Source organism: Opisthocomus hoazin, chromosome 8 (genome assembly GCF_030867145.1).
Source record: "Opisthocomus hoazin isolate bOpiHoa1 chromosome 8, bOpiHoa1.hap1, whole genome shotgun sequence".
NCBI classification, from domain to species: domain Eukaryota; kingdom Metazoa; phylum Chordata; class Aves; order Opisthocomiformes; family Opisthocomidae; genus Opisthocomus; species Opisthocomus hoazin.
This window is the reverse complement of record NC_134421.1, coordinates 22394974-22419383: the sequence shown is the minus strand read 5'-3', so window position 1 is coordinate 22419383 and position 24410 is coordinate 22394974. Positions and strand designations below refer to the sequence as shown.

The following is a 24410-nucleotide window of genomic DNA, read 5'->3' as shown; positions in this document are numbered from 1 at the left end:
GACACAGCTGAGCCCCTCAGCCAAGATGGCGGCCCCTCTGGGAACAAGTGTTGAAGAAAGGCCAAAAACATTGCGCAGGCAGAGGAGCAGGAGGAGGGCGAGCAGGCGCTCCAGTCACTGGAGCAGATTCCTGGCAGCCCCCGGAGGGGCCCACACCGGAGCAGGCAGGCATGTCTTGACAGGAGAGCCTGGGCTGGAGCAAGTTCAGCCCGAAGGGCTGCACACCCGTGGAGAGGACTCGCGGTGGAACGCGCCAGGAAGGAGCAGCAGAAAGGGGCTGTCATGGACCAACCACAAGCCCCCTTCCCCAGGGCTGCTGCAGGGGGGAGGCAGAGGAGTCAGGAATGAAGGTATCAGCTTGAGCCTGGGAAGAAGCTGGGGATGTGGTGTTTGACTTTTTTTTTTTTTCTTTGTTTCTCACTATGCAAATCTAACTTAATTGGCAATAAAGTCAAGTCTCTTTTGCCCATGACGGTAACTGGCAAGCAGTCTCCCAATCTTTCTCTCAGCCCACAAGCTTTCTGTTTTCTCCCCCATTCAGCGGGGTGGGGGGTGCAGTGAGGAGCTGGGCGGGCCCCACCGCTGTCAGAGGTACCTGCAGACCGGTCACCAGATGCATGCAGCCCTGTGGAGAGGGCGGCCCTGCTGAAAAATATGAGCAGGCTGGAGTAAGAACCAACCACCTGCAAGATACAGAAAAAAGCCACAGCCCCAACCCACTCTTCCAAATGCAAACTCACAAACTTCACATTTTTAAGAATAGGTTCTGGTACATTTTACTTCTCTGCCTCCCCAAAAAAGCGTGCATTCTGAAACTCCCAAAGACCTTTGAAGTCTTATCACCACAGGGCAAACGGCGCATCCCAAACCCTTGTGAGAACATCAGTAACACAGAAGCAACAAAAAGGACTTCTGTGACAGGGGGCCCTCTGCTTACGGCCGAGTTCTCTTGGGGGGCAAGATGTCATCTGATTACTGTAGCCTTACAAGTTTTATATCATGTATCATACCACACTGTAGTACAGCTATGCATGCATACTCATGCACAAAGAATTTATAATAAAAACTATAATGTTTGATTTGCCTTATTATTCTAACTTAAAACATTTATAAGACAAGAGATGGCTTCCTAAAATAGTACATGAATAATGCATTATTTGCCAAGCACAGACTATAATAGGATAATGTTAAAGATGCGAATCCTGTATTTCAAATTTATACTTGTATTCTGTTGAATGGTACAAATGTGAGAAGTGACTGTCACAGGAATGGTTATCATGCTAGAAAGAGTTTGAGAGCTGCTTATGTGAAGACAAGCCACTGACAATATGACAAAAAGCCCAACATCTTGAGATTAAGACTTGTCATGTATTCTGTCCTCTACTTCTTCCCGATTCTCATTTGTTTTCCCCCCAATTCAATAAACTAAACTACAGCTGTCACAGGAGGATTTTATTTTGAGCAAACCCAGTGAAAATACAATTTGCACTGAAAGTCAAAGCTGAGGCAAGTCACATATTTTGTTATTTGCCAGCTGTTGTAGGTGGGATCCACTCCTGTATCTTCTTGCGAGTAGTAGAGTAAGGTACGTACTGTCCAGGAGTGCCACTCAGATTGAATTTATGGTTCTCCCAGATAAATTTACGAGCGACTGGTGGATGAGTAGTTGGAGGGTCATCTGTCATTGAGTGAAGCCAGCGATGCCTGAAGAGGAAAGAGACACAGTTATTAAGGAACATTACATGATCTCTAACAAGCCTTCCTCCTGACTCCCTGGGATTCTCCTCTGAAGAGACACTAAGTGTTATTGGGGGGTGGGGGTGGTTAATTTTATCATAGAATGGTTTGGGTTGGAAGGGACCTTATAGGTCATCTAGTTCCAACCCCCGGCCATAGGCAGGGACACCTTCCACTAGACCAGGTTGCTCAAAGCCCCATCCAACCTGGCCCTGAACACTTCCAGGGAGAGGGCACCCACAACTTCTCTGGGTAACCTGTTCCAGGGCCTCACCACCCTCATAGCAAGGAATTTCTTTCTTCTACCTAGTCTAAATCTACTCTCTTTCAGCTTGAAGCCATTACCCCTTGTCCTGTCACTACAGGCCCTGGTAAAAAGTCTCTCTCCAGCTTTCTTCTAAGTCCCCTCTAAGTACTGAAAGGCCACAGTAAGGTCTCCCTGGAGCCTTCTCCAGGCTGCACAGTCCCAGCTCTCTCACCCTTTCCTCACAGCAGAGGTGTTCCATCCCTCTCATCATTTTTGTGGCCCTCCTCTGGAACTGCTCCAAGAGGTCCATGTCTTTCCTGTGCTTAAATCCTTACGGATTACTCCTTAATCCAGTATGACTTTGAACGAGACTACAGGATACTGATTTAGCGTAATTACACAAACATAACAGATAAATAACAGCTCTGCTTCCCAGCAACTGAAAGCACACCTGAGTTTGAATTTCCTGTTCTTTTGTACACTTCGTATGTGGGCAGAGAGTATTTCATTGTTCTGCATTTGTACGGCCTTAACCAGCCAGCAAGGTCAAGGCAGGCACTACAAATGACAAAATCACAAGGTTTTGTTTTGTTGTCTGAAAGTTTTTAGGTTTGAGCTTTTAATTTTGTTTTCAATTATCAGAAGACTACACTGCACAATTTTAATACCATCTCCAAAGCATTTCTGAGGCTGCCACTTGGGATATGGATTAATGATGCAGTTTCACCTAGAACAATCACATGAATGTTTACTGACTGCACAATAAAATGATTAATACCAATTAGTAACGGGGTAATTACCAAGTGATTATAGTGATTATCCTTTACCTATGAACTAAACGTCAGTCCTCCCTATGTAAACAACATTAATGATCAAGCAAAGTATTTTCCACAACAATTTACTGGAACACTACAGCAAAGATCAACTGAACTGATTTCATCCCATTTCCATTTCAGTGCAAAGCAACTTTCAAACCTGAATAACATTTTAATCATCTGCCAGTTTACATGTGCTTCATACTGTATACACAGTTATGACAGAAGCGAGGTTATGACTTTTTTTGCAAGCTTATGTATTTTTTACTGAGGTAGAATTAAAGAGGCTTCTGCTAATCAGCTTTTGCCAAAGACCTGACCAAAAAATAAGAAGTCTTCTATTCCAGTTGTTATTAGAAAGCCTAAAAATTGCATCTTCAGCCTTTAGCAACAAATCTGGCATACTTCATTGATACAGCAGAACAAAACCACAATAAAAGTAGTGAAAAGTAGACTGACAAGTATATTCTGAATCTGGAAAGGTCTACAGAAGGCTGATTATCATTTCAGTCAAATAGCTTCTAGACATTTATTTCAGAAAAAGAAAACCTCACAACTTTGGTTATAACTTCAGTACAAAATCTCACTTTAAATAAAAAAAGTCAGCCACATGTTAATTTTCTGTAAGTAAAAAACAAACAAAAACCCCAAACAAAAGCCACACGTTGTAGAACTTAAGGACTGCCAGCAAACTAGCTTGAACACAAAACCAGATGGAACCATAAGATCCTGTAAAAGTAAGAAGAAACCCCTTGTTTAGAGGTAAAGAATGGCCTCCTATGGGAAAAATAATCCACTTGAGAGTTTGAAAGTTATACATACTTTCAGATGAAGTGACCCAGTGCAACATGAATGGGAAGGGGATCCCTCTCTTCCTCCCCCCATTCTCCTTTGTAGATCTGGTATCATTTCAAGTATACATTTCCCACTACTTCTATTAAAAAAGATTTTGGGTAGTGATTTCTGTGTGGAAGAAGGTGGCCCCATAGTGCTACTAAAGTCAATGTGGTCTGAGGATACAGGATCAGGCCTTCCTGGGTTTTAAACCTGGCATTACCAGCCTCTGAAATGCCCTGGCCATGTTACACAGAGCTCTGACCTCAGGTGAACTCCCTCTCCCAGTTCACAGCCATTAGAGGAATTCTGCCTACTAGTGTGCTCCAGACCACCTGTCCTATGATGGCTAGCATCACAGCTGGCAGAAACGCTGTAGAACAGCTAACGTGACAGAGGTGGCATCATATGCTCACACCCAACAAGCCAGCCCTCCATTGCTAACACAAAGAAACACACACTCTGTGGCGTGAGAGGAAGGGGATAAGAACAGTCCATGTATCCATACACATTCTGCCAACGCTGGCTTAAGTACTGCACTTCAAAATATTATCACTCCAGAGGAGCCTCAGCTTTTCAAAATTGCCTTCTGTAACATACAGAGGCAAACCGATCTCACACACCTTCACCTAGTGATGTTCTGGTAATAGTGGATAGCGATCCTGCAGACAAAATCTTACGTCTGCACCTGTCACCATGCCTCACCATCCCCATGCTCCCCCGAGAGCTGTGCACACCAACAGGGCAAACAAAAAATTGTCTTCTCAGACAGAAATGCAGTTACAAAGGCCCTGAAAGACAGGCTGGAGCAGGTGGAGCACAAGAACTGTACTAAAGCTCAGTTAAAATCAACTAGATTTCAAGCTTGCGTTGATGTCTGGCACCTCTGTCATTACAAGTCTACTCAGGTCGTACACTCCTTGAAATGTCAGAAAAATTATCACAATATTGACTTCTTTACTCACTTAAATAGTTTTATTCTGTCCTTTGAACTACTCTTTTGCAGGTTTTCTACGACTAAATCTATGAAGTCTTCTAAAATACAGTATTTTGGAGTAATTAATGTATTTGATCTCAGAATTTTCCAGAGTTCTATAACATAAACATGAAATCGGCCTCAAATTTAAACAGATCAGCAAAACCAACCCTTAAATCCCATTTTCTCACTGGGAAGCAGAAATAAAAATGCTTACCTACGAGACATGTCAGTACAGTCACAGGTACTGAAATACCTGAAGAGATTTCAAAAGTTTTAGAACTCCATCTACTATTAAGTACACTTAAATTTAAGAGTTTCAAGGCTTAAGCCTGGTCACAACAGATTTCCCTTAAAAGCCCATCATGTGACTTACAAAAGCATCTTGGTTTGCAGAGAGTCTGTTCTCTCACACAAAAACTCCCACTCTCCACTTAAGCAAAAATATGTAAAATCGGGAAACTTTATTTTGGGAAGACTTTCCCCTTGACAACCTCCCTCAAAGAGTCCTTTGAAGCCCTGATGTCTCCATAGACTGCTCCCAGATGCTCAAGAAAAGCTTTTCACGCACTAGATCGAACAGCATGAATAAAGAGATTGGAAGTCTTGCAGATGGCCAGACTTCTATACAAACTCTGCCTATAAATCCATGCATGGAAAAACAGGATTCAAAAGCAATTAATGGCTTAAAACCTACAAAGAAGCAGACAACAAACACAGAGCAAAGAAAATCAGGAGGGTAGCAGAAGCTCTGAAGAGGCTGAGGCAGCTTCCTGAATCACAAAGCAGAGTCACTACCAAGCAGGCTGAGGCTAGGCAAAGCCTCTGGACTTTTCCGTGGGTAAACAGATGAAAGACACCTCAAAGTATCTTCAAATACTCTCCAGACTATGTAGAATTTTCTCCTAAGTCTTAGACAAATATTTAAAAGCAAGGAGATTTCAAACTGAAGCTATAAGGGACCGAAGCCAATTATATGATGTACAAGCTGTCAAACAAGAACGGATGCTACACAAACTCCACAGCTACTACCATATGTGCATCTGCAAGGTTCAGGCACCATCTACGTAAGTTCAGGATGTTTGCCAACTTGCTCCCATCCACTTTTTCTAAGAAGTTAACCATGTTGCAACAAGACCAAAAAGAAGTGAAGATGTGTGTCATGGTCAAAGGGCAGAGAAGAATGTGAAGAGAAGGAATAAGGGACAAGCAAGAAGTTTTTATTTGTTTATACATGGGAGATAGCTCTGATTTCTCATGCAAGCTACTACAAGATAAGATTGTATAGTAATGAGACAGCATCCCATTTACCTGAAGACACCACACTACCATTTAATCTAGTTACAAAGCCCACAAATTTATTGTGAAGCTCCTGAAAGGACAGAAATTTAACCCCGTCCTTCCTTTTCTGTTCAATCTTTTTGTTTTGTTTTCCTTGACTTGAAAAGCAGCGATTTTACAGGAGGATAGCACATTTCTTAACATTTCTTTGTATGTTGGCACATTTAAGTCTGAGATGCTACATTCCTCTCTCCTTCAGCTGTTAGATCAACTAACAAAGAGGTTTTAGACTATTAAACTGAAGTTAAATTTGAAATATTTCATTGTACAGAGTTAGCACTCCTGAAGCTCCTTCCAGTGATGTCGGATTTGCACCATAAAGAAATAAATATCAAAGTACAGGACAGACATTACACATACATAGGACAGTGCTGGCAAAATGAAGTGTCCCTGCAAAAGGAGAAAACTACCCTCAAATTACAGTTCTTCTTTCCCCACATGACATAACATATTGAACACGCAGATTATTTTTAACCAGTTTGTATACAAAAAACAGTTGTCAATTTGTTTTTGCAAAGTGTTTGGCCAAAACAAACAAAATTCCATTAAACCAGATACATGGTAAATGAACAGTGTGCAGACAGCCACGAAAGGCTTTGAACATGATGCAAGAGAAGCACATCTAGCATCTAGGATGTCAGTCCTTGACGCGCGTGCACTTTATATGCTGTCCAAAGGATGCCTTATTCGACAGCATAACCCTGTTGAAAGTGGAAAACTGGGTTCCAAGTTGCCCCCGCTCAGTGGGCTCAAGCTGAAACTCCAAGAATCCTCCAAAAGCAAACTCGTGCTCTTCCAAATTTCAGCGACAGCAGTATCCTGATCACTGAATAGCGAATAGGAGCCCATGGCAGGAATAAACAGACACATAGCGAACTCTTGCATGAGATGTGAACATAACCTGAAAATAAAGCCTGATAGAGGAATTTTTTTTGGGAAAAAATGCTATTCTCTCCCCTGATCCCCAACAGATTAAAGACATGAGATACCAAGTCCCCTCCCCTCACCTTGTTTCAGTGGAAATAGCCACCAAACCCTTAGATGTGAGGTTCAAAGAATCAAAAAATACAAGTCTGGAAGGAATTTAGACACTCTGCATAGGCTTTAGGCTCAAGCAAGTATCAGGTACATCCACATCACTCCCTGCAGACACCTGCTTAAGTTGTTATGGAGCTGCTGTAATACTGGCTTGCTCATCTTCCTAAACCAAGTTATGCCAGCAAAGATGAGTAGAATTTTTTAGTGGTAAGGATAGTAATGTCCACTCTGTAGCACTCCTTCTGTAATTTAAACTTACTTCTTATTCTATCCATCTATTCTACCCAAGACAGACTGTGCCTTTCCCTTCCACAAGAGACTAAATGCTTCAAGCTTATATCCATGGTCATTTCGTCTCCTTTTTAAGCAACCCCAATTCTTTCCAACTGTCCTCAGGCGTCTGACTGTTCCTGCTGCTCCTCCCTAGGCTTCTTCCACTGGTGTATGCATATATTTGTTTTCTTTAAGAGCATGGTACCCAGAGTCAAATGCTATACCCTATATAAGTCTTCCTGGTAATAAGCAGAAAGGAAAAGTCACTTTGCATGAGTGCAGCCAGTAATTCTTTCTACTTCTCAGGATGACACGCTTCTTTCTCAGTACTGTGATAATGTGGACTTACTCAACATCCTGTCCCCGTAATACCTAGATCATCCTTGCAGCCCTGCCCGTTGCCCTACTCCTGCACACCGTAAAGTAAGAGGCTGCAGCTGCCAGAAGAGCAGGGTCCTGCCCTCTGTCTCTGCACTCAGCCATACAATTTCACTCCTCCTTTTCCTCTTGTGATCATAAAGTGAGACAATCCAACTTGCTATGTTGCCAAACTTCTGAGTGTAGATAGCCTGCAGCTGGTAATAGCATTAATGAAAAAAGCAGCACTGAGCTCTTTGATTCATCTATCCTTATTTTACACCCCTAATATTTCACTTCTCTGTGCAGCCTTTCATTAAGGGGGTGGCAGCAGCAGCAGCAGCAAACATTGCTTTAAGCACACTTCCTTACTAACAAACCTGCCCAGAACATTTCACCCAGGCTTCAGCTTGCCTGTGACCCAAGCCTGTTTCTACTGGTGCAGGTGGGAGGGTGGATGGAGAGAACTATAACCCCTATAGCCCTTGCGCTAGGAAGAGAGCAAACAGCATTATTATCAAGAAGCACACATTCAGGATAGCCAGTTTGTACTAAGAAAACTCTTTGCCTGTGAAAATACTTTTGGTACCCTAACTAGTACTTACAAGCTGCTCAGGGATTCACAAGGAGTCACATGTTCCTCTTAACACTGACATTTTCTTCCCTGAAACCTTTCAAAAGCTTTTACACACAGCCAAAAGTATAAAATATTAAACCTGAAAGTCATTTATCCATATTATCTTCCTGCTTATTTTTTTTGCTATTTTTAAGCAAACAGAAAAAAGTTTTGCTTGTAAAGAGTGGATCTGTATGTAAGTTGTGACTATGTGTGACTGTGAGTACATGCATGAAGCAGCATATGCCAGCTGTGTAAAATAGTATCACCTGGGGATCCTGGAGACAATTTGCTAACTGTAGTATTTCTAGGTTGGGAGATAAATGAACGAGGAACAAAAGGTGATACTGGGCTTTCTAACATAACGGTAAATTGGAAATGAGCTGAACACACAGCCCAACAATTAGAGAAATTCTGTAATGGAGACATCTATGAAAGCACTAAATAGAGTGCATGCAGGCATTGGTATGCACAGATTTAACTTTTATTGTTTATAAGTTCACCAAGCACACCCTTCAAAAATGGAAGTACTAAGACGAAACAAGTATTTTGGCTTTTCTAACTGTCTAACAGTGTAAAAGATGTCTTTGTGTAGGGAAAAAAAATGTGCCCAGTATCGTTTACAGCATTACAAGAAGATTAATACTAATCATTCCCAATGAAAGCATGGAGGGAATAAAAAAAAAAAAAAAAAAAAATCTAATTAACTTGTTTCCAAAGCATATACCAGCATCTTGATTTTGAAGATAAGAAAAGAAAACCCAGAGTAACAAAGAGGTTAAATAACACAGCTAAATCAGAGTAAACCACAAGCCCACACATTCTGGTAAGGCAACATTTTAAAAAAGCAGCAGTCTCAATTCCCCATGTAGTAGACATATGTCAAAACAACTCTTTTGATTTCCTTCAGACTGTGATTTCAGCACATCCGTTGTCAAAAGATATTACATCAATTATTTCAGAATACTGAAAATATTCAGTAGTTCCTAACAACGGTAGTACAATATGTTATTACACGAGATGTTTTTTCTTGTTGCTTTTTCCTTTTCTCCAGTAACTGACAGAAGGTAAAGGCTAGCTAAAAGAATTATCATTTTATTTTTTCCAGACAGTTGTTCTTAGAACTTTTCAATATACCAAAACACTTTTTTCCAATTCATCATGCATAGTCAGGTCCACCTGATGGTATTTCAACAGTCATTCATATTCCACAATCCTGAAGGCACACAACTGACCAAAACACTGTACCTTAAGATGCAGAGTGTATTCAACAACCAGAAACATGGAGAAAAACAACCTGTAGTATGACTTATGCTGGAAAAAATACGAAAGTGTTTATCCTGCACATCTGCTCGTGTTCTCTACACTTCCCAAGAAAACAGCGCGCTCAGCAGAATAATCAGCAGCGTCATCCTACACACACACCGTTACAAACTAGTTAGCATTACTATTTAAAAAAGCAAAATCTGAAATCTCTACATTAGCCTTGGCCTTAAACCTCAATTTTGTTAAAAGTGTCATCTTTAGGCACAATATTTGCAAAATATTTTCTGAAAGTAACACCAGCATAAACAATGTAGTAAAACCTGCTTCCACCTGCAGAGGGTCCAATAACATACCCACAAAATGCTCTACTGAGCTGAATTAACTGAAACCCGGAGTCAAAAATCAGCATTTAGAAGAAGTATTCAAATCACAACCCAGCTGTTACAACGGTACTTTATACACATCCCAGTTGACCCGAGGATGATAAACTTGTCTCACTTTTCCTTTTGTTGAAGGGACAGCTAGTGCTTTAAGAAATAAATATTTTTTTTACAACTAACAGGACAGATACTATTATGCTATGGACCAAATTAATCTCTTTGTTAATAGAATTTATTTCACACAATTTATTTCCAACCAATTTCTGGGTCAAAAAAATCCACTCATTTCCTGCGCAGTTGCATGACCCCAGTGTTACATTGACAGCAACTTGTACAATATTTTAACAGTCTCAATTCAGAAGCCTATGCCATATTAAAAATCTAAGACAGTATACCACTAGACGAAAAAAAATACAGTCTTAAATGACAGCATCTATTCCCAGACAAAATACTTGTACTTTTAAAGATGTATTTGAACAGCATAGGATTACAGATCAGTGATTTAGATGCATCACAAAGCTAGGATTCCTACATAAATGTGTAAGGTTGCCATGGGACATACAAATTTATGAGTGACAAAAAAAAACAAACCACAAAACCAGAACAGTCCTGCACAACTACGTTTCCCGACAAAAACACGTTAGAACACAGGAATGTTTACTGTTTCGTGCCCCAATGCACTGACCAGTCTTGAAGATAATGAAACATTTACTGTTTCTTCTAGGGCATTCGTTTCCACATTGTTAGGAAAACAAGTTTTTCTACCTTACTAATTTATGCGATCTAAACAAGCTACTTAATCCTAGAAATATGACTTTGATACTCAGGAAGAAACCCTTTATCGAGGTTTGTAAGGACACAAAAAACAACACACAAGCATGAGCAAAGAAAAATAAAAAACACAACAAAAACCTGCCTCAAAATAAGGAAAATCTTGAAAACTGTCACAGTCTAACAGTGGAAGGATAAAAGCTAGAACCAAACAACAGTTATGATTCAGGTAACAGGGAACAGCCCCACACTCGCATGAACATGCTAGTTTTTGAGATTCTAATGTCACTTTCAAAAAACAATGCCATTAAGCTCTTACTGGAGAAGACAGAAAAAAGCATTAACTGCATTAAACGTAATTTTAAGGCTAGGAGAATGTGAAACAAAACTGATTATCTGAACTCCTAAATTGTGGCGCTGATGAGAACATTTGAGAAATGCGTAGGTAGACTGTCTAGGTAGTCAATCTCAGCCTTGGCACAGAACACCTATCACAGGAATAATAAAAACCAGTGTTCAGCAATGCTCAGTCTACCCAAAGCACCTCTTACTTCATATCTCCTTTCACTGCTTCATGGCTGAAGTGCTGTTCATATTCCTCAAGAACTGGGTAGAGATTGCTTTTTGCTAGCATACGCTGTAACTTTATTTTGTATGTGTTTCCCCCCCCCCCGAGTTATTTAGGAAGACAAAAATGGTATTAACAGCTGTGTAGCCAGTGACCTTCTGGAGCTCAAGGTTGTACAGCATTATTACTGAAACACATGAACAGAAACTAAAATCTTAAGAAAAATTATAGTCACACAGCAATCAACACACAGAGCATCCTGGCCCTTTGCTGTTCATCATCTTGTAGAGTATCAATGTATATCAACTGAAACAATTATGCTGTTGATAGCTGTGGATTAAGGAATGCTGTTCCATCACTGCTTACATTCTTGAGGTTCTTGTCTAGAATGGATAATAAAAGAATTTTTTCTACCCCTGGCCGCTTGATGCTATTGCCGGCTTTGGCAAGCATAAAGATGGAATCACAGCCAATAAGGAAAACTGGAAGACTGGCTTGACCTGCTCAATCTGGCTGGCAAAATGCTCTTCGCATTCCAAGCAGCAATGAGTGTGGCTGTCAGGACAGTGAGCAACATAACATTATGAATGCAGTTCAAAATGAAAAGTAACCAGCCTGAAATCTTCTGGTTATATGTAAGATAGGTGCATCCAAGAAAATTTGATTAACATAAAGTTGTGTGTTTTGTTTTTTTTTTTATCTTCTGCTTTGTAATACAAAAAAATATACAGGCAATTACACAATTGGTATCTGTCCACATTATTAAGCTCAATGGTTTACCATTCCGGGGGCACCATACTTCCATCAACTTCCCAAAACGTATTTTTGCCATTCATTTCATTAGTGTAGCTGACCCATCTGTGACGACCTTAAATTAACAAACACAAATATTGTATTAGGTCAAAAAACCAAACGATTTTCCAATAAAGGAGAGAATTCATGAAAACACAAGGAAAAGTATTTTGACTACAAGTATCTACCATTATGGGCACTTACTTCAAAGCCAGTACAGCTTTCATTTTTGTAAGTCTTCTGTATTTTTATATGGCTGAATCCAACACTCTCACAAGGGAGCAATTATTAGCTATTGTATAAACAATGAGAAACAGGAACTTATAAAGTTTTCAGGCAGAGAAACAGGTTTGGGGATTTTTTTTTTCCCCATTAGGAGGAGTCCTTTCCAAATGGACATTGCCATTAGTAACCCATGATTAAACTAAGTTTCAGCCATATAAAACTACCAAGCAATGTTTACCAGCAACTGCTTTCCCCAGGTACCCTACAAGTTAACCTATAGTAGGCAGAGCTTGGCCTAACCAGTGTGACAAGAGTCAAGTGCTTATGTGTCACCTTTGTTGCTTTAGGTGCTACCTTTCTAAGTACTCTACAAAGGTTATTTAAAATCCCGTTACTTAAGGTAATAGGAAGTTTAAGCTAACCTGTGTTTCTTTGCCCTGAAGTGATCATACAAGTAAATACAGCTGTGAGGCAGTTTCAAAGGCAGTTCTCTTTCTTCCATGCCTGTTAAGCTACCAGCTTTTAGCTCAAGGACCAAATTCAGGTCTCAATCACATTATCTTATAAGCACACCTACACGTAGAGCATCTACCTGGCTTGTATTTATCCCATATTTATTATTTCAGATTGACTATGTCTGCAAATGAATTGAGGGAAGCAGTAAAGAGACAAAAGATGTCAAAGCATTTCTATGGCCCCCTCTCGCACACATCAAGCGCGAGGAAGTCGGGCAGGCAACAAGTTCTATTTCACCAGCAGAAACAACACAAGCTATAAAAAGTTGGACAGCCAGTCAGGAGATGTTCACATTAGCACACATACCAAAGAAGTTTCTTCTGTCTTCATAGTATTTGTTTCCATATTTGTCAATTCCTACCAGCGTACCAGTCTTCAAATCATTGACCCTGTGAATTCCCAAAGCAACAGTTTCAGTTGACATCATCTTACAATGAAGTTGTGATAGAGGTTTCTTATGGTTGGTAAAGATCTGTAATGAAAACTCTTAAAGACATATATGTAAAGCTGTTAAAAAAACTATTCAAGCTTAAGTATCGCAAAACATAATCACCAATTCCTGCAACTGCTGTCAGCACGCCTTTACCATGCGCCCCACTGACAGGATAATAAAAGTCATACAGAAAGGCTTTGGGGGGCTATTCATCTAAAAGCTCTTTATAGAGGAAGATAAAGCAACTCGGCAATACAGTGTAATTTAACACTCACAAAACCTTAAATACTGTGGAAGGGAGTCCCGGAAACACATGTTAATTCACTTAGTCAAAGATGTTACCATCCTTCCCAACTCTTTGTTACTACCATTTCAGCTTGAAGTGCCATGGGAAGTGGTCAGCACTGAAGCAGCTTAAGAGATGTCACACATCTGTGTGGGCACTAACCTCCAGGAGTAGCACTACACACACTCTCAACTCAGTCCCAAGTGACAGCAGGGATGTGCACATGCATGCTTCCTTAGTTGGAAGTTCACTGTATTAACCCACAGATAAAGCTTTTTCGTTGTCTTTTCCACCACGGTGCACAAAAGCGATAATCACTCCACCAAGTGCTCGTTTTAAACCTCTGTGGTCCCAGGCAGAAACATTCTCTGACACAGCTCACCTCTGTCAAAGGAACACTCCAAGATCTCTGGCTCAGCTATCCAAGCCCGAGCTCCTAGCTTCAGAAAAAGAGCTATTTCACTGCTGCTCTCCCTTCCTTCTCCCCCCTCACCCCCTTTCTTTTAAGAGTTCTTACGCCTTTGTCCTGACTTCATGCCCCAAATACCTCTTAGTGTTTGATCTCAGTATTTATGGCTTCCAGAGGACACTTTCCAGCCAATTCTACCGAGTCTTGAATAAGGAGAATGTTTCCAGACCCACAGGGTCTTAATAATTTGACTTGTACTGCATAAAACCTGTTCCAGCCACCTTAGTGGGAAACATGCAGAGAAAAGCAGGGAAATTCAGAATAAAACCCTTGCAGAGAAAGAGTCTCCTGACTTGCGTAAATCATTTTTCCAAGTTACCAGTAATTACTTCTTAAACACATCAACTGCTGCAAGAAAGATACACCTTGATTACTCTTCCTGTAAGCACCAAGTCTATCCCTTGAGCTGGGATGGAAGATTCAATGGCTTGAAAGGTAAAGGGGAGGCAGCAGCTATGTTTGTGGTTGGCACAGTTATGAGGATCAGGTGTGATTCTCCACCTAGCACACCTCTCTTCTAAATTCAGTCTTCTGAAAGAAAAAAACGGCCTCCAGTCTTGCCTGCTCTCCTTTTTTTGCAGGGCAGAAAGGTGTCAACATAGCCTGGGATCTTTGACTCACAAAAGCTCCCTCACAAGACATTCATTAAGATGTGCTTAGGAAAAGGCACTCTGGTGAAACGTAATACTCAAACTCTTCTACACTTCTATTTCCCCAGCTCCATTTCTTCTTGAAAGCAGCCAGTATAAGAGCTACAGCCTGAGACGGGAAACAAAGTGGAGAAAACAACTTTGGGGGCGTGGGTGTGACAGAAAATAATAGTAAAATCCTAGCCAGGGAAATCATGTATTGTTTTCACTATGTCATGGTTTAACCAGGACCAACTCATACTGCTTAAGAGCTTGAAATTTTCCTCTAAAAATCTGTGCAAGAGGAAGGTATACCTAAGCTGCTTTCTGCAGTGGAGACAGAAAAGCCAGAAGCTGCCTGTCACCACAGCTAGTAGGAATAAAAAGTTGAGACCTCCCGAAAGTCAAGCTGACTTCAGAAAAGCATACAATATTGTGCCGCAAAACAAATGAGAAACTAATTTAAAATGTATAGTAATTGTGAAGGGAGCAGTACACTGACTAACAGGAAGAAGACAACCTGCTCAGCTGAAAAAAGAAATACAGAGCTAATTGAAGGTTACTAGTGAAGTTCCGCAAAGAATGTTGATGGTAGTAGCCTTATTTAACACTTTACACGGTTCCTGACCAAAACAAAACCAAAACAGAAACCCCACCCCCAAAAAGCCCAGGGGTCTGTCAGGTTACGGGATTACCATACAGAGGAAAGTCACATTGTTGTACACGAAGTTTTGTACTGCCTTCAGGGTGATACCACCAGAACGAAAACCAACAGTATGAAGGTCACAGCGCAAGGTGGTGCGCCTGGAGACTAATAAGATCTGAAGCACTGTGCACGTAATCAGAAGGAAGACATCTGGATGTCACACGGCAAAAATGAGCTGCCCGTTACGTGACACGTGAGGAAAAAAGAGACAAGCTGATCCTAGGACGTACCAGGTGAACTGAGTTGTCCTCGGTGAACAAAGCAAGCGCTAAAGCCACTGCATGAAAATACTGATGAGGCCCAAGCAACTGTGTAAAATGTGATATTTAACTGTTCAAAACACATCAATTTAAACAGCAGGAAATAACAGAAAAATGGCTATTATGATAACTGGAAAAAAAAAAAGTCTTCCAGAAGGCTCAGAAACCTTGGCTTGTTTATTCTAGCATAAGAGAGCTCTTGACAGACAGCAGAGAACTTTACCTTTGCGAATCCTCACCTTCCCATTCTCCTGCCTTCCCACTTTTTGGCTCTGCGGTCAGGCCTACAACATTCACCGCACCCTGAAGAAACGTTCTGTCACTTCTCCACAACCAGCCACAAAGCTAACATAGGTCACTGCCACTGCCGAGTTTGGATCGCGCACCCTTCAGACCTAGATCTGAACGAAAAGGAGCACCGGAGTAAATCCGCAGCTCCTCCTGTTTGGGAGGAGCGCCAAGCACTCTGTATCGCAATTCAAAATACTCTTCACGAGGTCGAGATGAGAAGTGAGCCCAGAAAAAAGGTAAAAGGAAGTTTCATGGGGACGAAGGCGAGGTTCTGTGCTCGGGGAACAACGGACAGACACGGCTGGAAACGAAGGCTCCAGCTAATTCTGTAGAAAGCGCCTCTGGGGCTGGAGGGCACCCACAGCCGAGCCCAGGCCAGCGGTGACAACCCCCTGTCGCCAAGGAGGCAGCCGTACGGCTCGAAGTGTTGGAGAACCACAGCCGGTGAGGCAGGCAAATTCATTCTCTGCTTCACAGGGGCGGGTTTCAGCAGCAGCACGGCGTTCAGGCCTGCGCACCGGGCAGCCGGAGGCAGCCGCCGCCATCCGAGGGGATCCAGAGCCAAGAGCCGCTGGGCCACCGCCACGGCGCCCGGCCCCGGCACGGCGGGCGGCTCCGTCAGCGCGGCGCGACCCCGCGGCTGCGGCGGCAGGGCCGGGAAGGCCTGACAGGCCGGACACCGGGAGAACCCGCCCGCGCAGTGCCGGCGGCTCGGCGCCGAGGGACCCGCTCAGGTGCCGGAAGAAGCGAAACCACCCGCCGGAGCCTGCCTGGGGACCGCCGCCGGCACACCGCCCCTCGGGGCCGCGCACGGAGCGGCCTCCTCCGCAGGCCTGGCCCCGCACCGCGCACGCCCGGCGGGAGGCAGAGGCAGAGCCCGCCGACCGCCCCGCGCCGCGCTCCCACCCCGCCAACCCCGCTCCCTGACGGGGCGCGGCGGGGCACCCGCCACCCGCCAAGGTGACCCCGCGGGGCGGCGGGGCGGGGAGCGAGGGCGGGGAGCCCTCCCCCCGCCGCCTGCGCCGGGCGCGCCGTTACCTCAGCAGCTGCCACATGGCGCCGCGGACGCCGCCGTGGCCGCCGAGGTGCTTCAGCGCCCGCTTCAGCACCTGCACGTACTCCGCCATCTTGGAGCGGTGTCCCCGCTCCCGGCCCGGGCCGCCCCGCCTCCCGCCCCCCGCGGCGGCCCGCCTCCCTCAGCGGGGCAGCACCGCCTCGTCCGCCCGGCGCCGGCGGGAGGGCGGCGAGGTCGAGAGGCAGCCTCAGCGTCCGCCAGTTGCCTGCGGGTTGCCCGCGGTCCGAAGCAGGGCTGGGCGCGGCTGCGTTGCTCCCGACCCTGCCTCAGGCTCGCAAGCACCTCCTCAGCCCTCCCCTCCTGCTCTGCGACCCGCGGCGGTGAGGACTGCGGCTCCCTTGTCCTCGGTGACTCTGCTGCGAACAGATGTAGGCTGCAGTTGGACGCCCCTGACCACCCCTTCCCCAGGCTCCCTGAAGACCCATCTTCACAGGCGCACCTGTCCCTGGCTGTCGCGACAGCGCTCTGCTGGAGTGGGATCCCAGCGTCCCGCCGGAGCGGGGCCCGGGTACGCCGGGTACGGCCTCGCCAGCCGAGGGGAGGGTCATCCCGCTGGCCTGGCGGAGCAGCCTTCTCCCAGTGCGGGCAGCGCGTGGTTTGCTTGCTCTGGGATAACAGAGCAGCTCTGCGGGAACACGTCCCGCAGTGAGGTGCTGCTGCTGTGAAGGTTGCTGAAGGGTATTTGCTGATGAAGTCACTGCGATTTGGGCTTTCAATCTGCGTAGTGTCTGGATCCATAAAACGAGCACTTGCCAACTGCTCACATGTGAAGAACAGCAAGAGACAACTTCAGGATAGGGAAAAAAGCCCTTTTTAACAGAAATGTCGACTGTCTGTCCCTTATTTCATGCAGGTCACAAGATCTGTGATGAGAAGAGTTACTAAGGCCGGCAGTGAGGAGCCCAGGACTGCCTAGATCAACAATTAAGAGATAGGGGAGGTGACATCTCACCCCATGCAGGTTGTGGGTAATGGTCAGAGAAGAACTTAACAGTCTTGCCTCTCCCTGGCTTTTGCCAACTGGCAGGCCATTAAGGAACATGTATCTCTTGTCTCATCCACCTCTCCACCCCCCAGCATCTCCGTCTTGTCCCACTGCCCTCTCCTGGTTTTGCATCAGCAGGAAGAAGAGTTTTTGATGGCCCTGCTGTGGATCTTGGGAGTATTTCACTGCTGTCACGGCAAGGCTGGTCTGGCAAGGTGCAGAAACTACTTCACGGACCATCGCAGGGCTAGGGCTACAGAGGCCAGCCAAAAATAGATCACGGTACCGTGTCAGAGCAGGCAGGACTTGGGAGAGCGTTGGCCGATCAGTGGAGCCTGGCTGTCAGTACTGAGAGGCCAGGCTGCTGGGTGGGAGCGGACATCGTCGGATCTGGGGATTTGGGAACGGACAAAGCAGGAGTCGAAGTGAAAAACGAAGTAGGTAGTGTTAAACCTGAAAGGGAAATGAGACTGGGAAAAAAGTCTGTCAGCCGGGTTCATAGTGTTGAAATATAATACCCCTTTCAACATAAAGTCTAGTGGTCAAGTTTCCCGTTCAAATTTGTTTTCATTTGAACACAAGTGATTTTGTGTTCAAACATAAAACACAAAACATAAGCCTTGCTGATTCAGTGCTCTGTCCTGTAACTACAGCTTCTGTTTTGCGGTAAGTCTCAGGCTTCAGTACACTTGTGGCAGGTTATTTGCATTTTCACAATCAAATCTCTTAAAAAATTTAGTAAACATTAAAATACACTGAGATAATTGTATATCAGCAGGCAGAAAACCAGGAACATTTACAGTCAATTCACTCATTTTGTTGTCTGTAACTTCATACACAGAAAACATTATTTTGATATAAATTACTGATGTCAGAGTGTAAAATACGAAAGAAATGTAGTTTAAATTAGGTCGGTCAACTTTTGAAGCATTGGATAGATTCAACTCTTGAACCAGTTTCTAAGCCTACTCCTGATTCATGTAACTGGGATCATTTTCATTGACTAAGAGTATAATTCCATGAGCATTTTCTCTGCTGGCAGTGAAATAACACAGGCCGCTCTTTCTCCCATGGGTTAAACTTCACTGATCCACATGGCACCATGGTTCTTAGACTGAGGCCACTGTGGAGGATAGGGCATTATGACACAAAACTGGGAAAAGGGATCAACTTCTCAGTGTGACTTTGATCCTACAGAAGATTTTGTGGAAATCTATTCTTAGTAGCAGGAACATTTTACAGCATCTTTGAATTACATTTTGATTTTTCTTTTTACTATTTTTCTCCATTAATTGGGTCAAGTGAGATCTCCACTGAGAATTTCATTAGCTCATAACTCCTCAAGTCCCATCACATCTACTTAAACTGCTTTTGTTAATGTGTTTGGTCACTGAGGTTGAAAAAAGAATCTTACTACTCTGTTTGAAATTCTCCCTGAATTCAGTGCAAATGTCACGGTCGAATACAGTGGCGTGCAAATAAAAGTATAGTGTCTTCCTAAGAATTTCTTGGGGCATCTGTGTGCTGCCTTGTTTTTCTCATGTGTTCCAAGTAAATGGCACAGAATTACTGACAGAACTCTTTCTCAGGCCTAAAAAAACCCTCTCAAGTCTGAACACACAAGTTAGTTGCTTCTTTTCTAAGATGGATTCAGAGTGTAACAAACAAGAAGGTATTTTCCAAAGATAAACAAATCTGTTTCCCGAATGTCTCAAAGGATGACGTGCACCTTCCCTTGACTTTGATAGTACACACCAGTCTCGCTGAACCTACATATTTTATTTCTTACTTAAGGAACTTTATTCAGTGGTACAACTGATCTTGAAAAACCCAAGTTCATATATTCTCAGAAAGTGCAAAAATCAACCCGATCTACAGAGTAATTCAGTATTTACATTTTACCTTAGCAGAACTATTTTTATTATCTTTGTCTATTCCACTGCAATTCACTCTATTCTGGGTATGGAAAGTCACATAAATTTATTCTGCAATGGTTCGCAACTGTGGAGCATACATTTGCAACATTAATTGGAATTCCTTTTCTTAATTAAACTACAAAACAAATCCAACAGAAGAGACCAACAAATATCACAAAACCATGTAGATTTTGAAAATGTTATCACTTCCTGCCCCATCCTTCTAAAATTGCAAAGTTCCCAGAAGCAAAGTCTGATCCACAACACAAGTCTCCACAATTCAGTGTCCCATAATCCTCGAGCCCAGTCTCTAACCAGAGTTTCTCTCCCTCTAGTCCAAACAACACAATCTCTAACGCTTTCACTAATCAATTTTTTAGCCAGCCCTATAATCCATATTATTTCCCAAAAGCACAATGAAGACATTTTTGTCACTTGGGTTCAGTTGCTTTAAAAGGTTAATTCATAGACTGGAACTAAAGCGTAATGTCACTAAAAAACATACGTGTATTATAATTTTCAAGAAACATTCAAATATGTGTATACCTCTGTGACAACAGTAAAACACTCAAAAACCCCAGAATCATAAATGTACTGGCACTTTTAGAAAACACCTGCCACTTTGTGGGAGCTGTTCGGGTTATGTCTCCAGCAGTAACTCTACCTTTATCTTCCATTTCCCAGTGGCAAAATTCCCCTGGTTACAGGGTGAAAGAAAACCTCGTTTTACAGTTGTTCCTTAGCTAGCCTTCATTAGCCAAAGTATGTGGCTATTCAGTGGGCTCCCTTGCAAAACCCTAAGATGAAGCAGAATTGAAGTTGTCGTGAAGGAGCTTAGACACCTCATCAACAGCTTCATGTAAGGGATTAGACTGCGGGAGCACCAGAAATCTGCAGGGTCAAAGCCACAGGGTCGGCTGCTCATAAGCCTCTTGCCAACCAACTTTCTTGTTTAGGAAGCTGGTGTTCCCAGGAGGTTCAGAGCGTGGCAGTTTGGTCCTCCGGGTGACCAGCGGACAGTTCTGCTGAGCAAAACGTGCTGTATTAATTCAGAAGAACCCATGGTGGAGTGGCTCCATGCAGTTTTTCTGCTCTCACAGGGAACTCCGCCACAAAAGTTTAGTGAAAAGCATCCTCAGAATATAGCTTCTGTGCTATTCTCCCTTTCCCTACCACTGCACACAAGCCACACTCTCCTCTCCTTATTAGCATCCCACCCACCTTCCCCTAATCCAAGCAGTTAACTTGAAAATACACTTGAGCAAGCATTGCTACAAGATCCAATTACTAAAAAATAATAAAGAAATGCATTATTCAGCCAGCATCAACAGCCACAAAAACCTTAAGCGTCCAGATGTCGATACTTGAAGAGGGTGATACTCTAGTGCTCCAAAGGACTTGCTTTCATCTCCCGTGCAGTGACTCAGAGGACACACTCGGTTCCTACACAAGCTGAAATGCACAACCCTGACTTCTGATAAAGATGCACGCAGGAGAAAACTGTATTCTGTATTAGCCATTGTATAGCAGAGCGAGGGTAGAGCTTTACGCTAGAGAGCTCAGAGGGTGCAGGAGGAATGAGGTGGCTGAGCAGGGCTGTTCACACGCCTGTGTCAATGCAAGCCTGTACATATATGAAGAAAAACAGAGGAGCTCATGAGAGATGGATTCATATGATGAAGTACAAATGTTCTTTGGGGTTATTTGAGTAGAGGGAAAAAGGGAGATGCCACGGGGAAATCAAGTTGGAGAGTTCCCAGACAAGTTGTTGCTGTTCACTAGGAGAGTGCTTTTTTCTAGAGAGCTCTTCCCTTCTGAGGTGACCAAAAGGCTGTGGGAAGTTGCTGGTATGAGAAACAGTGAGCAAGTCATTAGCAGTCTGACTGGGGAAACAGGGCTCTGTAGAAGTTAGGGCGGGTCCAGAGGAGGGCCACAAAAATGATGAGAGGGATGGAACACCTCTGCTGTGAGGAAAGGCTGAGAGAGTTGGGGCTGTTCAGCCTGGAGAAGGCTCCAGGGAGATCTTTCAGTACTTAAAGGAGGCTTGTAAGAAAGATAGAGACTTTTTACCAGGGCCTGTAGTGACAGCATGAGGGGCAATGGTTTCAAACTGCAAGAGGATAGATTTAGATTGGACATAAGGAAGAAATTCTGTACGGTGAGGGTGGTGAAGCACTGGAACAGGTTGCCCGGAGAAGCTGTGGCTGCCCCCTCCCTCACGTGTTCAAGCGCAGGCTGGATGGGGCTTTGAGCAACCTGATCTAGTGGAAGGTGTCCCTGCCCATGGAAGGGGGACTGGACTAGATGATCTTTGAAAGTCCCTTCCAACCCAATCCACTCTATGATTCTGATTCTAAGTACCGAGAAAGGCAGGTTTTTAAAACAGAGCCAAGGGAGAGCCTGGAGTAAGTTTTGATGGAGAGGAGACTCTAAATGCTTGTTTCCAGCTCTCATAATTAGTAAACTCATTGCATCATCCAAACTTTACCTTTTATCAGTGCACCTTACAAACATTTTCTCTGCAGTGTGTCAGAGGGTAATTAATTTACTTCATGCATTTCAGAATTTAAACATGGAAAGAATGTATCTCATTTCTCATTTGGGATGCTGGATTATCTGCACATTCATGCAAACGCCACATTCATTTCTAATGGAAGACGAAGACTAAAAAAAATTACACATTTTCAGTTAGCATTGAGAAATCAGTTCTGGAATAGACCTAAACTTGTGATTTATCCAGTAATATTTAAAACTGAGATAATGAAACCTGAACATCTTAAGTCTATATTTCATTGAAAAATATGTTCAACCATACTCTAAATTCTGACCTAAAACTGATCCATAATGAATCAAATAATTATTTCCAAATACACATTATTGCATTAGATGACATGAAGATCTGTGAACAGGATTCAGTACAATACATATTACTATGTAGTGTTTTAAAAATAAAAAAATTGGTAGATTAAATTTTACAATAAATTATTATATTTTCAAATTCATAACCCAGAAAGTAGTAAGCATGGAAACAGAGGGTTAACAGCAACAAAGATTAGCAAACAGCAAGCTATTGCAGCTATGACAAATCCCAGACATTGAATATAATTGACAATACTACTTTGTGTGATAAAAGTGTGAAAGATCCACAAACTCTTTGTAATCATATACACCGTTTTAGGTCTGTAAGCCAATCTATACAAAACACTAACAAAGTAATAGGTTATTGCAATTGTTTCCTATAATAGAAAGTTACAATTTATTTTAAAAAATACAGCCAAAATAGAATTTACCAATTTAGCCAGGTTTCAAGACATTTACAGTGATTTTTTTTTACACGACAGCAAGACAACTACAGTGACATTGTAATGCTTACACTGAAACTGATGTACTAGCAAACCGCAAAGGCTGAACAAAATGAACAGAGCAGTTTCAAAAGGAACAGACTGATTTTCACTGACACTGAAGATCACACAAAGAGAATAAATGAATGGACAGGCAAGTTTCTAACTGCAGAAGGTATTGTAATGAATGCACTTTTGAAAAAAAATTTAAAATATAACAGTTATTTGCACCAGGAACTCTACCAGTATGAAACAAGCAACCTAAACCCACGTATACATGTACAACATATATTTTCAAGAAAAATGTTTGAACTAGTAAGCTTATTACGTGCAACATTGCTCCCATCTTTAAATGACAGGATTCTAAAATGTATAAAACTGTTTTTCCTTTCATATGATTTATATTAAAATGATTTTTTTTCTCTTAACATTGAAAATTTTAAAGCCGTTTAAACGGTTCCTTTCATTGGCAAAGAGACTTCTTATTTTTTGGCTTGCAAATGCCACTATTTGGTTAAATCCTGATTGGGTATGAAAACTGTCAGACTGCTGAACATCAAAAAGTTGAAAACTAAATTAAAGGCGAAAGGAAGAGGTCACAAAAATAATGAGATATTTTAACATCCATGGTGGAGTGAGCTTCAACATTCACATTTTGGTTAGCTGATTAACGTTACTGAACAGCCTGAAAGAAACTAGTAATATTAGCCAGCCTTTCATTCAGTAGCAAAGAACATTTATTCACAAGACTATAAAAGACAATAAATCACACAGGTGGTCATGTGAGGTCACGTCATCATAAAAAAATAGCTGTTAGAAACACTAAGGGCCTGAGTTCAAGGTAATTTAACATGTTCCATTTAACTGAGCAGCAGTTATCTTAAAAAAACAAACCAACAGAACCAGAACTTCACTGTTTAGCCTTGCCATGAGCTGCTGCATTATTCTCAGATGGGTTGCAATGGTTAACATCTAGAAATAAGGAAAAAAGTATGTTCATCCCTGTATTCATTTACCTGTTTTAAAGCTCCCATTCCTGAGAAAACCCAGTTATGCCTCATTCCTTATCAAAAGCATGAATTTGTAGTTTAAGAATGATTGATGAAATTATTTTTAAATGATTAATGAAAAATCTTGATGAGCAAAGTGAGTAACACTGAAGCAACAACCTACAGCAGGGGATCCAGCTTCTAGATCATCGTGAAGACAACAGAGATTACTTGCCAGACAGCATAGATCAGCTGCACCCTACCTTTAAATCAATACG

General features: G+C 42.7%; 2 protein-coding genes across 3 annotated transcripts in view; both read right to left on the bottom strand.

Annotated features, from left to right (window-relative positions):
* Positions 1-1437: 1437 nt before the first annotated feature.
* Positions 1438-17012, bottom strand: NDUFA12 (NADH:ubiquinone oxidoreductase subunit A12). 2 transcript variants are annotated; one of them, XM_075428238.1, is made up of 4 exons: positions 16865-17012; positions 13059-13141; positions 12000-12087; positions 1438-1704 (listed from the first exon to the last, which is right to left on the bottom strand). In XM_075428238.1, exons 1-4 carry the CDS (start codon positions 16951-16953, stop codon positions 1524-1526), a joined length of 441 nt encoding a protein of 146 aa, XP_075284353.1. In that variant the 5' UTR covers positions 16954-17012; the 3' UTR covers positions 1438-1523. The 2 variants fall into 2 exon arrangements, with proteins under 2 accessions (XP_075284353.1, XP_075284354.1); XM_075428239.1 differs by lacking the exon at positions 16865-17012 and adding an exon at positions 15775-15900.
* A 2689-nt stretch (positions 17013-19701) lies between these two features.
* NR2C1 (nuclear receptor subfamily 2 group C member 1) overlaps positions 19702-24410 on the bottom strand; it is a 64006-nt gene continuing 59297 nt past the window's right edge. Inside the window, exon 16 of the transcript XR_012764723.1 lies at positions 19702-21426. The gene's annotated coding sequence lies outside the window, so the exon portion shown is untranslated. The remainder of the gene's footprint in view (positions 21427-24410) is intronic.